The sequence below is a fragment of the Corythoichthys intestinalis genome, chromosome 13, assembly GCF_030265065.1.
Source record: "Corythoichthys intestinalis isolate RoL2023-P3 chromosome 13, ASM3026506v1, whole genome shotgun sequence".
Classification (NCBI taxonomy): domain Eukaryota; kingdom Metazoa; phylum Chordata; class Actinopteri; order Syngnathiformes; family Syngnathidae; genus Corythoichthys; species Corythoichthys intestinalis.
In genome coordinates, this window is record NC_080407.1 from 8,298,855 (window position 1) to 8,313,184 (window position 14,330).

A 14,330-nucleotide genomic window follows, 5' to 3' on the forward strand; every position below is an offset into this window, starting at 1 on the left:
ACGGACTCCTTTTGATATTCTCCCTTTTTCCGCGATCGCGTGTTTTTTAGTTGTATTAAAAACCCCTTTTACTATTCCCTCTGTTTCTTGTCTGCTCTTTGGTCCAATCTCGTTTTCCGCGTTTGCGGATCGTAACAAATAGTCTGAAATATCAACAAATCTTAGCTGCCTCTTACATTACTAATCATAAAAAGGGACAATTTCTGCAGCAGGAGGGTGCTCCATTGCATTCTTCAATCTCTACCTCAAAGTTCCTCAAGGCAAAGAAGATCAAGATCCTCCAGGACTGGCCAGCCCAGTCACGACTCACCAGACATGAACAGGATGAAAGAGGAAGCATGGAAGACGAAACTCAAGAATGTTGATGAACTCTGGGAGGCATGCAAGACTGCTTTCTTTGACGTTCCTGATGACCTCATCAATAAATTGTATGAATCCTTGCCGAACCTCATGGATGCAGTCCTTCAAGCCCATGGATGTTATACAAAATATTAAATTTGGATCTCACAGCACCACTACTTGATTCGCTAATGTAACATATTTTTGTATTTGAAGTAATTTTTTTGTTCAATTTTCACACTACTTTCTGTAGGCGACAAAACTTTTGTCTTGCCAAAATTTGACGTTTATGTCTTCATTAAATGATAAATCTTTTTTTCAGTGAAACAAATAGATTTTTGTACATTCAACTTCATTTAGGAGGGTCTTAGCTTTCATATGAGCCATTTCGGACACCAACTGAATAATTAAAAGTCAGGTTATTAGCAATTGTTTCTACAAAATGGATAAGCGACAAGACTTTTGTCAGAGACTGTATGATTTCTTTACTTGTCCTTCTTGATGACAATACTCTTTTGAATCTCCAGCTGGTTTTGAAGAACCTTCACATGCTCCATCATCTCTGTGATGGTCTGCGATGCGCTCTGTTTCAGCTTGATATACTTATTTTTCTCTTCTGTGATCCCCTCGCAAAGCTGGCCATACTGTAGCACTCTGAGGTATAAGGAAGCAATTAATTAGTGGCTCAGTCGAGCTTGAAATCAGCGTGAGCAGACAACAGATGCCTTTTAAAAGACTGCTTCTTGTTTTAGGGGTCAGGTGAGCATCACAAAAGACTTAGGATGAGTATTTTTTTCTTAAATACACAACGTTTCAGTGCTACTGACGCCGTTGACGTCCAATCCATTTGAACTGGGAGAGCTAAAATGGATTGGACGCCTATCGCCGTCAATGGCAACAATGATTTAATCATATTTCTGCAGTGTGACACCTGCGCTGCAGCATGGCACTCAGCTTGCTGTGGTGCATCGTGATGAGCTTCTTCTCTCGCAGCTCCTGTTCGACGTGCCGCTTCATTTGCTGCGGGTGGATTCAATCACACAGGTGGAGCATTTTACAGTTTGGGGAAAGACACGCAACATTAGTCGGGATAGAATTCCAGGGCAGAGATTTTGCTTTTGTCATCAAATTGTGAGTTTTTTTCAATTCACGGGTACAGGTGTGCGGCACCTCGGCTCGTAGCATCTCACGGTGCTTCTGGCCTCTTTCTTCTGCTTTGATGTATGTCAGACATTGAAGGTGATGTAGTTCTTCTCTCAGGGTATCAGATTGCCTCAACAGCTCCTGAATAATCCCAGACTGCTGCTGAATTTGGCTCACCTTTGGGATTTTCGATAACTAAAAGAGGAGGGCGAGAACACGTTTGGACAAAAAGTAAGAATAAGGCTTGAAAACAAGGCCACTTTTGTCGCCGACACCGACGTCCTCACCTGTTTTTCAACGCTCGCTTTGAGAGCATCCACTTCCTTCTGAAGCGCCATCCTCTGCGCTTGAGCAGGCTCTCTTTTCGGAAGAGCGTCCAACTAAAGAGTCGGAAAGTCACGGAGAAAAGTTTGCAATACACAGAGAATCCAATGAAATATCACGCTGTTTTTTTTTTATTTCTCACATTTCTGCATAAAATCACCATCAAATGTGATCTGATCTTTGTCAAAATCACACAGATGAAAAAACTGTCTGCTTTAACTAAAACCAACCTATCATTTATAGGCCTTCGTATTCTCATGAGGATAGTATGCAAACAATGGCAGAAGGGGGAAAATAAGTAAGTTAACTCTTTAAAGAGCAATTGAAACCAATTTTTACTAGGGCTGTCAAACGATTAAAATTTTTAATCGAGTTAATTGCAGCTTAAAAAATTAATTAAACATTATTAATTGCTATTCAAACCATCTATAAAATATGCCATATTTTTCTGCTAATTATTGTTGGAATGGAAAGATAAGACACAAGACGGATATATACATTAAACATATGGTACATAAGTACCGTATTTGTTTATTATAACAATAAATCAACAAGAGGGCTTTAACATTATTAACATTCTCTTAAAGTGATCCATGGATAGAAAGACTTGTAGTTCTTAAAAGATAAATGTTAGTACAAGTTATAGAAATTTTATATTAAAACCCCTCTTAATGTTTTCGTTAAATTAAAATTTGTAAAATTTTCAATCAAAAAATAAACTAGTAGCTCGCCATTATTGATGTCAATAATTACACCATGCTCACTCATAACCCATAAAATCAGTTGGACCCAAGCGCCAGCAGAGGGCGCAAAACACCAAAAAACAAGTAACAAGCAGGCATTACACTGTCCTGTCATTTTAATCTGTTTGAGCGGGGCATGCACGTTAATTGCGTCAAATATTTAACGTGATTAATTAAAAAAAATAATTATCGCACGTTAACGCGATAATTTTGACAGCCCTAATTTTTACCAAACAATTTAAGCCAGGTGTGTGTCCACTCACTAATGAGTGGTTTAAAGCTGCCCTGTCCACTATAAAACACACACCTGTTAAGAATTGTCTCGATGAGAAGCATTGTCTGATGTGCATCATGGCTCGGTCAAAAGAGCTGTCTGAAATACTGCGATCAAGGAGTTGTATAAAGCTTTGAAAGGATACAAAACCGGTAACACTTTACAATAAGGGTCCCTTAATTTACATTAGTTAATGCATTTTTAGACAATAACTAATGTTTAAGTAACATCAAAATAATTAATATATTTGCTTATCTAACATTTATTAATATATTAATTATCATGAGTTAATGCATTAGCTAATGCATTACCCTAATTTTCGCACTATAAGGCGCACCTGACTATAAGCCGCAGCCCACCAAATTTGGCACGAAAACGGCATTTGTTCATAGATAAGCTGCACTGGACTATAGGCCGCAGCTGTCCTCACTGTATCATGGGATATTTACACCAAAAGATATTAACCGATAAAACTTTATTTGACAGCGGCATCATACGACTGTCAAAAGACCAAATGAAGCACCATGAAGCTTTGAACCAATTGGCTGCAAAGCTTTATTGCTTCAAGAAGCTTCATTTGGCCATCACTGCTCCCTTGGGGGAGACAGTCAACCTCTGCTGCCATCTGTTGTCAACACTGTTGTCATCCAACATGCCTCTTAGCATGCATTGCAGCGCTACATATGTAAATAACAATCAAAAATCTTTTTTTTTTTTTTCTTTGCTAAATATTTCTTCTGTTACTGTTCCAGTTGTTTCATCAATTGCTAGTTATGGTATTTGCTAACTCTTTATTGGACAGTGGTGCCAGAAGACTGTCACTACACAATCATAATAATGACATGTCTCTGTTCTGAGCATTCATGAATGCCTATAACAGATGTCATTAAGTGTTATCCGGCAAATGATCTCACTTTTGAATGGATGCAAAACATCCAAGATGGACAAAAATTGAGTTAGTGACATAATTTGCCAAATGACACTTAATGACATAAGCATTCAGTAATGTCCATGATAGTGTCATGTCATAATTTTGACCTTATTTTGATCTTATGACAGTCTTATGACACCGCTGTCAAATAAAGTGTTAACTAAAAAAATCAATAAATATGCCGCACTGGACTATAAGCCACAGGTATCAAAATGAAAGAAAAAAGTAGCGGCTTATGGTCCAAAAATTACGGTAGTTAATGCATTAGGTAATGCATTAGTTAATGCAAAACCAGACAGTAACTCATGATTTGTTAAAATTAAAAATATATATAGGCCTACAGTATATAGAGTGTTGCCAAAGAGCTCAATCTTGGTCTCACACAAAAATACACACGGTCCCAGGCTTCAACTGGGACCGTGTGCTTTGGTCAGATGAGACCAAGATTGAGCTTTTTGGCAACAAACACTCTAAGTGGGTCTGGCGTGCCACGAAAGATGCGTATGCTGAAAAGCACCTCATACCCACTGTGAAGTATAGGGGTAGGTCAATGATGCTGTGGGGCTGTTTCGCTTCCAAAGGCCCTGGGAACCTTGTTAGGGCGCATAGCATCATGAATGCTTTGAAATACCAGGACATTTTAAATCAAAATCTGTTGCCCTCTGCCCGAAAGCTGAAGATGGGTCGTCACTGGGTCTTTCAGCAAGACAATGACCCTAAACATATGGCCAAATCTACACAGAAATGGTTCACCAGACACAAAATCAAGTTCCTCCCATGGCCATCTCAGTCCCCAGACCTTGTTTTGTTGGCAAAAGGGGGTTGTACAAAGTATTAACACCAGGGGTGCTAATAATTGTGACACACATTATTTGATGTCAAATATTTTTTTCTTTATGTGTGATTTTTTTCCCACTGAATGAATGCACTTGTATTGAAGGTTGGATTTTTCTTTTTTTTCCATTAAGGTCCCATATTATTTGAATTAAAAAAAAAATATTAGAAACTAAAAAACACATATTTTTCAGGGGTGCCAATAATTATGGAGGGCACTGTACTTTTTAATACCACTGTACCTCGTAAATATCGAAGCTGACAAAACATCCCATCTAACAAGGATGTCGTGAATCCCCACATTAAAATGCTTGGCTGTAAAAAGCATGAATTTGCAGATACATTTTGTTTGCGACACTTCCTAAATACTCCCTGATGTGTCATTGAGATTTCCTCTAATGTACATGTGAGATCTGCTGACACTTTGATTCCTTTTCTCTTCTCTCTTTCACTTCACAAAGTGTTCGCAGCAGTGAAATTTCAGGAAGTGAAAAGATTAAAAATGTATTTCCGTAATTATTAGAATGAATGTTCCTGATAACAGGAACAGCGACAATTCTAGACCAAAATTTTCCAGTACAGCCTAGCAATCCATCACGCAATAGCTTACCTGTGCTTGCAAGTCTGCGCAGGTTGATTGCGTGTGTTGGAGCTGCTCCGTGGCCATGGCTAGAGCACGCTCCATCCTCTTGAAGGCCTGCATCTGCCTGAGGAGGCATACAGACGTCTTTGAAATATTCATCAGCATCATAATGCCTCCTACAATTGTCAGGGCAAATCAATTGCCAGCCTGTATTAGCCTGTAAATGGGGTGTAAAACCTCAAATAGACATGGCTGAAAGCCTCCCAGGTGAAAGCATGCAATATGGCAAATACAGACGGTATATTGTTAAAGTTCATTACACGTGGGCATTTTATGCCTACCTTTTTTTCTCTTTTAGCTGCACAGCATAATTCTCACGTAGTAGCTTTTGCTCGGACATGATACCCTGCATCTTCATTTCTAGAATCCCTCTGGCAATTAAAAAAAAATGCATTGACAAATATTTTGAAAAAAAAAAAGTGGTTTCAGTGAAATTGCTCAATTGCTTTTCTGAGAGCGTTTGAAGATCTGATGCAAATGCTATTAAATCGCACCTGCAATTAATGTTGCACCGATACCAGTATCGGCGGGGGGTGGAGGGGGTGAATACGGCACTAAAATAGTGGTATCTGTATCGGTGAGTACCAAGAAATAGGGTGCCGATACCATCGAAGGAATCTGACCTAGTCAGACCGCTGGAATCGCGCCAGCCAAACGGCCGGTCAGACCCTCACAATCCGGCCAGAAGGCCAAACTCCGCGCGTTCAACTTAGTCTTAACCCTCTGTACTGACTACTGTGATAAATTATTATTAACCCTATGGTATCTGTATACAGCGGGACAAATAAAGATTTAGTCAACCACTAATTGTGCAAGTTCTCCCATTTGAAAATATTAGAGAGGCCTGTAACTGTCAACATGGGTAAACCTCAACCATGAGAGACAGAATGTGGAAAAAAAACTGAAAATCACACTGTTTGATTTTTAAAGAATGTATTTACAAATCATGGTGGTAAATGGTGTTATACTTGTATAGCGCTTTTCCACCTTTCAAGGTGCTGAAAGCGCTTTACACTACATCGCCAATTACCTACTGGTGACACAGCACCAGGAGCAATATGGGGTTTAGGGGTTAGTATCTTGCTCAAGGATACTTAGGTTCATCAGGGCAGAGAATCGAACCCACAACCTCTGGGTTGGGGGGACAACTACTCTTCCATGCCACGCCATCCCCATTCCATGGTGGAAAAGAAGTTTTTGCGCAATAACAAAAGTTCATCTCAATACTTTGTTATGTACCCTTTGTTGGCAATAACGGAGGCCAAATGTTTTCTGTAACTCTTCACAAGCTTTTCACAAACCGTTCCTGGTATTTTGGCCCATTCCTCCATGCAGATCTCCTTGAGAGCAGTGATGTTTTGGGGCTGTCGTTGGGCAACACGGACTTTCAACTCCCTCTACAGATTTTCTATGGGGTTGAGATCTGGAGACTGGCTAGGCCACTCCAGGACCCTGAAATGCTCCTACGAATCCACTCTTTTGTTGCCCTGGCTGTGTGTTTGGGATCATTGTCATGCTGAAAGACCCAGCCACGTCTCATCTTCAATGCCCTTGCTGATGGAAGGAGATTTTTCACTCAAAATCTCTCGATACATGGCCCCATTCATTTTTTCCTTTACACAGATCAGTCGTCCTGGTCTCTTTGCAGAAAAACAGCCCCAAAGCATGATGTTCCCACCCCCATGGGTATGGTGTTCTTCGGATGCAATTCAGTATTCTTTCTCCTCCAAACACGACAACCTGTGTTTCTACCAAAAAGTTCTATTTTGGTTTCATCTGACCATAAAACATTCTCCCAGTCCTCTTTTGGATCATCCAAATGCTCTCTAGCTAACCGCAGACGGGCCTGGACGTTTCCTGGCTTCAGCAGCGGGACATGTCTGGCAGTGCAGGATTCGAGTCCCTGGCGGCGCATTGTGTTACTGATAGTAACCTTTGTTACTGTGGTCCCAGCTCTCTGTAGGTCATTCATTAGCCCCCCCCCGTGTGGTTCTGGGATTTTTGCTCACCGCTCTTGTTATCATTTTGACACCACGGGGTGAGATCTTGCATGGAGCCCAGATCGAGGGAGATTATCAGTGGTCTTGTATGGCTTCCATTTTCTAATAATTGCTCCCACAGTTGATTTCTTTACACCAAACATTTTACCTATTGCAGATTCCGTCTTCCCAGCCTGGTGCAGGTCTACAATTTTGTCTCTGGTGTCCTTCGACAGCTTTTTGGTCTTGGCCATAGTGGAGTTTGGAGTGTGACTGACTGATGTTGTGGACAGGTGTCTAAAACAGGTGACATTAGTACAGGTAACAAGTGAAGAAGAAGTTAGACCTCTTTGACAGCCAGAAATCCTGCTTGTTTGTAGGAGACCAAATACTTATTTTCCACTCTAATTTGGAAATACATTCTTTAAAAACAAACAATGTAATTTTCTGTTTGTTTTCCCACATTATGTCTCTCATGTTTGAGGTTTACCCATGTTGACAATTACTGGCCTGTCTAATCTTTTCAGGTAGGAGAACTTGTACAATTGGTAGTTGACTAAATACTTATTTGCCCCACTGTACCAGTATCGGCACAGCCAGGTATCGGTATCGGGGCCAAAAACTGGTATCGGTGCAACACTACCTGTAATGTATTTAAATTTACCTCTGCCCTATGAGTTCTGCTTCTTCTTCCCTGATGACCTCGATCTCTTTCTGCAGCTCACTGCACTTACTCTGGCTGGCCTCCACTTGGGCCTGGAGACCCTCCAGCTCCTTGGCCAACTCCTCCTTTTGCACCCTGAGAAGGTCATTATGCTCCTCCACCTCCTTTGTTTGCTGCTTCACGTCTGAACACTGGGCGTCCATCGCTGCCAATGTCTTTACTGCAGCTCTAAATGCCAATTAGTGGGAATGAGGAAGGTTAGGTTAGGATTGGCATCCAATTCATTTAGACCGGGAGCCCTCCCGATCAAAATGGATTGGACGTCTATCCCCGTCAATGAGTTAATACAGAGTCTAAGGAGCAGAAGCAAATAACTCAAATGTGATTTGAGAGGATGGACAGAAGTGTATCAGGTGTCCATTTGAGCTATTTCTGTTTTCTCGTGCTGCTTCAACTGAAGGGCGTCTAAGCAGCTCATTTCGAGTTTATATCCCGGGTGTTTGCAACATTTCCGGCTCTTATTGGACACAGATTGTTAAACGTGTCTCAGGCACTCACTCCCTCTCAGAGCGTTTCTCTCCAATCTCTTTTAAAATCTGTTCAGGTGCGGCGAAGAGCTCAGCTTTCTCCGCCTTGCAGCACACGAACACACAAGAGAGGCAGAAAGTGGATTTGTTATTTTATTGATGGCGCGCTCGCTGTCGAACACACGTACACAAACCTCTTTGAGTTGCATGATTTTCATTGCTTCTTCCAGCTCTTTCTCTTCTATTCGTGTCTGTATTTGATATGATTCCATGTCATCCTTCAGACATCTGTGCAAGGAAAACAGACTATAGGTACATATTGATGTTTCATATATGAGGAGAAGTGAGTCATGAGAAGACAAATACCTGATTTCAATTTGCCTGTGGACCACTTCTTTTTTCAATTTCTCACATTTATCCTGCAGGGTGATTGTGCCGTTCTCCACTTCCTGTGGGATCGAACAGCAGATTAATTATCAGCTCTAGAAGATGCGGTCACCGATGCTAATTTAATTTAAAAACAGCTCGCCCTCCGTTTAATAATCCTGTCAGGGATCACGTGGCCCCCTCTGGCTTGGAGTAGAGATATTCATGTAACAAATAATTGCTCGTGTCATTACAACACTACAAGAAATACTTTCCAGTCCCTGACAGAAGTTTTGTCACCTATCCATTTTGTAGAAAAAATTGCGGATAACCTGACTTTTAATTATTCAATTGGTTTCAGAAATGGCTCATACGAAAGTTAGGACCCGCCCAAATGATGTTGAATGTACAAAAATATATTTGTTTCAATGAAAAAAGATTTATAATTTAATGAAGACATAAAGGTCAAATTTTGGCAAGAAAAAAGTTTTGTCGCCTACAGAAAGTAGCGTGAAAATTGAACAAAAAATGTAACTCAAATACAAAAATATGTTACAAAACATAAGCGATTTAAGTAGTAGTGTTATGAGATCCAAATTTAATATTTTGTACGACTTCCACGGGCTTCGGCAAGGATTCATACAATTTATTGATGAGGTCATCAGGAACATCAAAGAAAGCAGTCTTGCATGCATCCCAGAGTTCACCAACATTCTTGGGTTTCGTCTTCCATGCTTCCTCTTTCATCCTACCTCAGACATGCCCAATGATGCTCATGTCTGGTGACTGGGCTGGCCAGTCCTTGATGATCTTGATCTTCTTTGCCTTGAGGAAATTTGAGGTAGAGATTGAAGAATGCGATGGAGCACCAACCTGCTGCAGAATTTGTCCCTTTGTATGATTAGGAATGTAAGCGCAGCTAAGATTTGTTGATATTTCAGACTATTTATGTTGCCTTCCACCCTGCATATCTCTCGCACACCCCCATACTGGATTTAACCCCAGACCATGATTTTGCCACCACCAAACTTCACTGTTTTCTGCGTGAATCTCGGATCCATGCGGGCTCCAGTAGGTCTCCTGCAATATTGGCGGCGACTGTTGTGTAATTCAATGGAAGATTCATCTGAAAAATCCACCTTTTGCCACTTTTCCAGCGTCCATCCTTTTGACAGGTTGTGGGGCTTGGCAAATGCCACGTTTTTTTTTTAATTGTCTGCACCCTGAGAGATCTGCAGGGTGAAAGGCAACAAAAATAGTCTGAAATATCAACAAATCTTAGCTGCCTCTTATATTACTAACTAGGGGTGCACGATATCCATTTTTTAAAACTGATACTGATATCGATAACTTCCTGCTCCTCAAGGCCGATACCGATACGATAACCGATAATATATATATAATTTTTAAATGTATATCCAACAGTTTTTTGAACACGTGTAGGCCAAAAATACTAGTGGTGAATTCAGCATAGACTTGCCTTTGACCGAACCAGAATTTTCATGATGACATGAACATTATTATACTAACACAAACAAACCCAACAGGTATTGTGGTTTGTCAGCAGATAAAACATTTGGTGCGAGAGGAGACTTGTGGTCTCGGTCCATGAAACAACTCAAACGCACACATCCCAATCCACCAACACCTTGCCAAAACAATTATATATTATCGGGCCTGTTAATAATGTTATTGGATTTATTGTGATGACGTCAAAATTCCTATTATTGGACCGATAATTATTGTGCACCTCTATTACTAACCATAAAAAGGGACAAATTCTGCAGCAGGATGGAGCTCCTTCGCATACTTCAATCTCTACCTCAAAGTTCCTCAAGGCAAAGAAGATCAAGATCCTCCAGGACTGGCCAGCCCATTCACCAGACATGAACATCATTGAGCATGTCTGGGGTAGGATTAAAGAGGAAGCATGGAAGACGAAACCCAAGAATGTTGATGAACTCTGGGAGGCATGAAAGACTGCTTTTTTTGATGTTCCTGATGATTTCATCAATAAATTGTATGAATCCTTGCCAAACCGCATAGATGCAGTCCTTCAAGCCCATGGAAGTCACACAAAATATCAAATTTGGATTTCACAGCACCCCTACTTAATTCGCTTATGTTATGTAACATATTTTTCAATTTGAAGTAGGTTTTTTGTTCAATTTTCACACTACTTTCTGTAGGCGACAAAACTTTTGTCTTGCCAAAATTTGACCTTTATGTCTTCATTAAATGATAAATCTTTTTTCAGTGAAACAAATATATTTTTGTACATTCAACATCATTTGGGAGGGTCTTAGCTTTCATCTGAGCCATTTCTGAAACCAATTGATTCATTAAAAGTCAGGTGATTAGCAATTGTTTCTGCAAAATGGGTAAGCGACAAGACTTTTGTCAGGGACTGTTTAAAAGACTGAACTGGCAGTTGAATGAGCTTGAACAATTAATAATAACTCATTCTCTGCCATTGACAGCGATAGATGTCCAATCAGTTCGAACTGGGAGGAGTTGGCAGCAATCATTCGAATCAAGTGCTGCGATGGACTCACATCAAGTTCCTGCGGAATGTTGTTCTCTGTCAATAGATACCGCTTCTCTTCCCTGAGCCTGCACCAAGGGGAAAATAAGGTTGAGAGGAAAACAAGACCAATATAAAAAGCCACAACAAAATAGATATTGAGATTTTGATTTCATTTTTAAAGGGGGTGACAGGATTAAATGTTCGGGAACCACCGGTGCATGTTATCGCGTTGCCTAGTAATGTTCCATTGACCTTCCTCTAACCTCCGGGGGAGCACTGAAGTGTTCTTTTCCATTTCTCTGGGTGCATTTGACCCTTTGGACGTACTGATAGCCGCGCTGAAAGATTTGGAGGAAGGAAAAAGGGAGGCCTGTGGCCGAATGGAGGAAAACGGCTTGTGAGAGAGAAAAAGAGGGAAACTTTAATATAAATATCTGGAGTGCTGACGTCAAGACACTAACCTGGGCAGAGCATTTGAACAAGTAAACACTTTACAGGGAGGAAATATTGAATTCCACTGGCAACTGGTGTTTGGTTTGACAGACACTGTTTATGTGATAAAGCTTCTTTTCAAGTTACAAGAAAAACACTTTGCTGTTATACATTTCCCCTTCAACATTAGTACATAATGTAACATCAAAAAGCAAGTTTTTGCAGTCAAAGATTTTGAGCGCTAAGCCGGAGAGCTGGTGGTGAATGCATATGCATGCAGTCGTCTCACCATTTGAGCTGGTGCTGTGTCATGTAGTCTCTGTCCTCGGCTGCTCTCAGTTGGTCGAATGCCTGCAGGAGTTGCTGCCTCAGCTTGCCCGACTCGCTCGTGGGCTCCTCGGAGCAGCCCCGATCTTCTTTTTTCTCCAATTCTGATTGCAGCTTTCTTAGATCGGCACGGAGTCTCTTCGCTTTTTCGAAAAGAAGGGCCTCTGAATTCTGGGCACTGTAGATGACAAAAGCATCAACTTCTCTAGCATCAGGAACAAAATGTGCGCTTCTACATATTATTGCAATCTATATTTATAAAGCTGCAATAATATACTTTGTCTCTCACAAAAAAAAAAAAAAAAAAACTACTGCCATCTACTGGCTGTTGTGCAGTGGTAAAATTGTTTTCAAGATTGAAATTCATAGTGAACCAATTAAAAAAAAACAGATGTGTATACTCTGTTTCTAGGTGAAGAACACAGTCCCTGACAAAAGTCTTGTCGCTTATCCATTTTGTAGAAACAATTGCTAATAACCTGACTTTTAACGATTCAATTGGTTTCAGAAATGGCTCATATGAAAACTATGACCCTCCCCAATGATGTTAAATGTACAAAAATAGATTTGTTTCACTGAAAAAAGATTTAGAGTTTAATGAAGACATAAAGGTCAAATTTTGGCAAGACAAAAGTTTTGTCGTCTACAGAAAGTAGTGTGAACATTGAACAAAAAAATGTACTTCAAATTAGGGCTGCAGCTATCAATTATTTTAGTTGTCGATTAATCGATGAACTAGTTAGTTCAATTAATCGAGTAATCGAATAAGGAACATGAAAAATTAAAATACCTGAGCTAAGGCTCAAATGGAATAAAAAAAAATAATAAGGATCTATGTACAACAAAAGAACAATTGGCTAAATTAAATAGCAAAAGGCCGCTAGTTTAAATGCTATAAAATGCTAACTTTTATTTTACAATGCTCTTAACAAATGGTTCATACACACATACCCACATAAAACAGCTAAATATGCCTATGAACTAAATTATGAATGCATAAAAAAACATTAGCTCAAACAAAAACTTAGCTTACGTTGGTCTTAACAGGGAAAAGTTGGATTCAGCCTTCTGAAATGAGGCAGATCAGAGGGCAGTGTATCCACCCTAATCAATAAAAGTAAATGCAAACACTTTCAAAATAAACCGATACAACACCACTTTAATTAAACGAATACTTGAATCAATAAAAATTAATTAAAATATTTTTTTCTAATCGAATACTCGAGTTAATCGATTAATCGTTGCAGCACTACTTCAAATACAAAAATATGTTTCATAACATAAGCGAATTAAGTAGTGGTGCTGTGAGATCCAAATTTAATATTTAGTATGACTTCCTTGGGCTTCGGCAAGGATTCATCCAATTTATTGATGAAGTCATCAGGAACATGAAAAAAAGCAGTCTTGCATGCCTCCCAGATTTCCTCAACAGTCTTGGGTTTCGTCTTCCATGCTTCCTCTTTCATCCTACCCCAGACATGCTCATTGATGTTCATGTCTGGTGACTAGGCTGGCCAGTCCTGGAGGATCTTAATCTTCTTTGCCTTGAGGAACTTTGAGGTAGAGATTGAAGTCCGCGATGAAGCACCATCATGCTGCAGAATTTGTCCCTTTTTATGGTTAGGAATGTAAGAGGCAGCTAAGATTTTGATATTTCAGACCATTTATCTCTCAGGGTGCAGACAATTAAAAAAACGTGTGGCATATGCCAAGGCCCACCGGCTGTCAAAAGGATGGACGCTGGAAAAGTGGCAAAAGGTGGATTTTTCAGATGAATCTTCCATTGAATTACACCACAGTCGCCACAAACATTGCAGGAGACCTACTCGAGCCCGCAGGGATCAGAGATTCACTCAGAAAGCAGTCAAGTTTGGTGGTTACATCATTACCAAAATCATGGTCTGGGGTTACATACAGTGTGGGGGTGTGAGAGAGAGCTGCAGGGTGGAAGGCAACATAAATAGTCAGAAATATCAACAAATTTTAGCTGCCTCTTACATTACGAACCATATAAAGGGACAAATTCTGCAGCAGGATGGTGCTCCATCGCATACTTCAATCTCTACTTCAAAGTTCCTCAAGGCAAAGAAGATCAAGATCCTCCAGGACTGGCCAGCCCAGTCACCAGACATGAAAATCATTGAGCATGAGCATGGAAGACGAAACCCAAGAATGTTGATGAACTCTGGGAGGCATGCAAGTCTGCTTTCTTTGATGTTCCTGATGACTTCATCAATAAATTGTATGAATCCTTGCCGAACTGCATGGACGCAGTCC

The 14,330-nt window shown here is 40.3% G+C and overlaps 1 protein-coding gene across 5 annotated transcripts in view; it reads right to left on the bottom strand.

Moving 5' to 3' along the window:
• ccdc146 (coiled-coil domain containing 146) overlaps window positions 1-14,330 on the bottom strand; it is a 124,127-nt gene that overhangs the window by 26,547 nt on the left and 83,250 nt on the right. For 4 of the 5 annotated variants that reach the window (XM_057855069.1, XM_057855066.1, XM_057855068.1 and 1 more), the window contains 12 exons: window positions 12,016-12,231; window positions 11,323-11,380; window positions 8,768-8,850; window positions 8,596-8,689; window positions 8,433-8,506; window positions 7,875-8,102; window positions 5,513-5,602; window positions 5,199-5,295; window positions 1,770-1,862; window positions 1,510-1,677; window positions 1,271-1,359; window positions 829-993 (listed from right to left, as the gene is read on the bottom strand). In XM_057855069.1, coding sequence (XP_057711052.1) covers window positions 829-993; window positions 1,271-1,359; window positions 1,510-1,677; window positions 1,770-1,862; window positions 5,199-5,295; window positions 5,513-5,602; window positions 7,875-8,102; window positions 8,433-8,506; window positions 8,596-8,689; window positions 8,768-8,850; window positions 11,323-11,380; window positions 12,016-12,231 — 1,455 coding nt within the window. The remainder of the gene's footprint in view (window positions 1-828; window positions 994-1,270; window positions 1,360-1,509; window positions 1,678-1,769; window positions 1,863-5,198; window positions 5,296-5,512; window positions 5,603-7,874; window positions 8,103-8,432; window positions 8,507-8,595; window positions 8,690-8,767; window positions 8,851-11,322; window positions 11,381-12,015; window positions 12,232-14,330) is intronic. The other variant, XM_057855067.1, reaches the window with a different exon arrangement.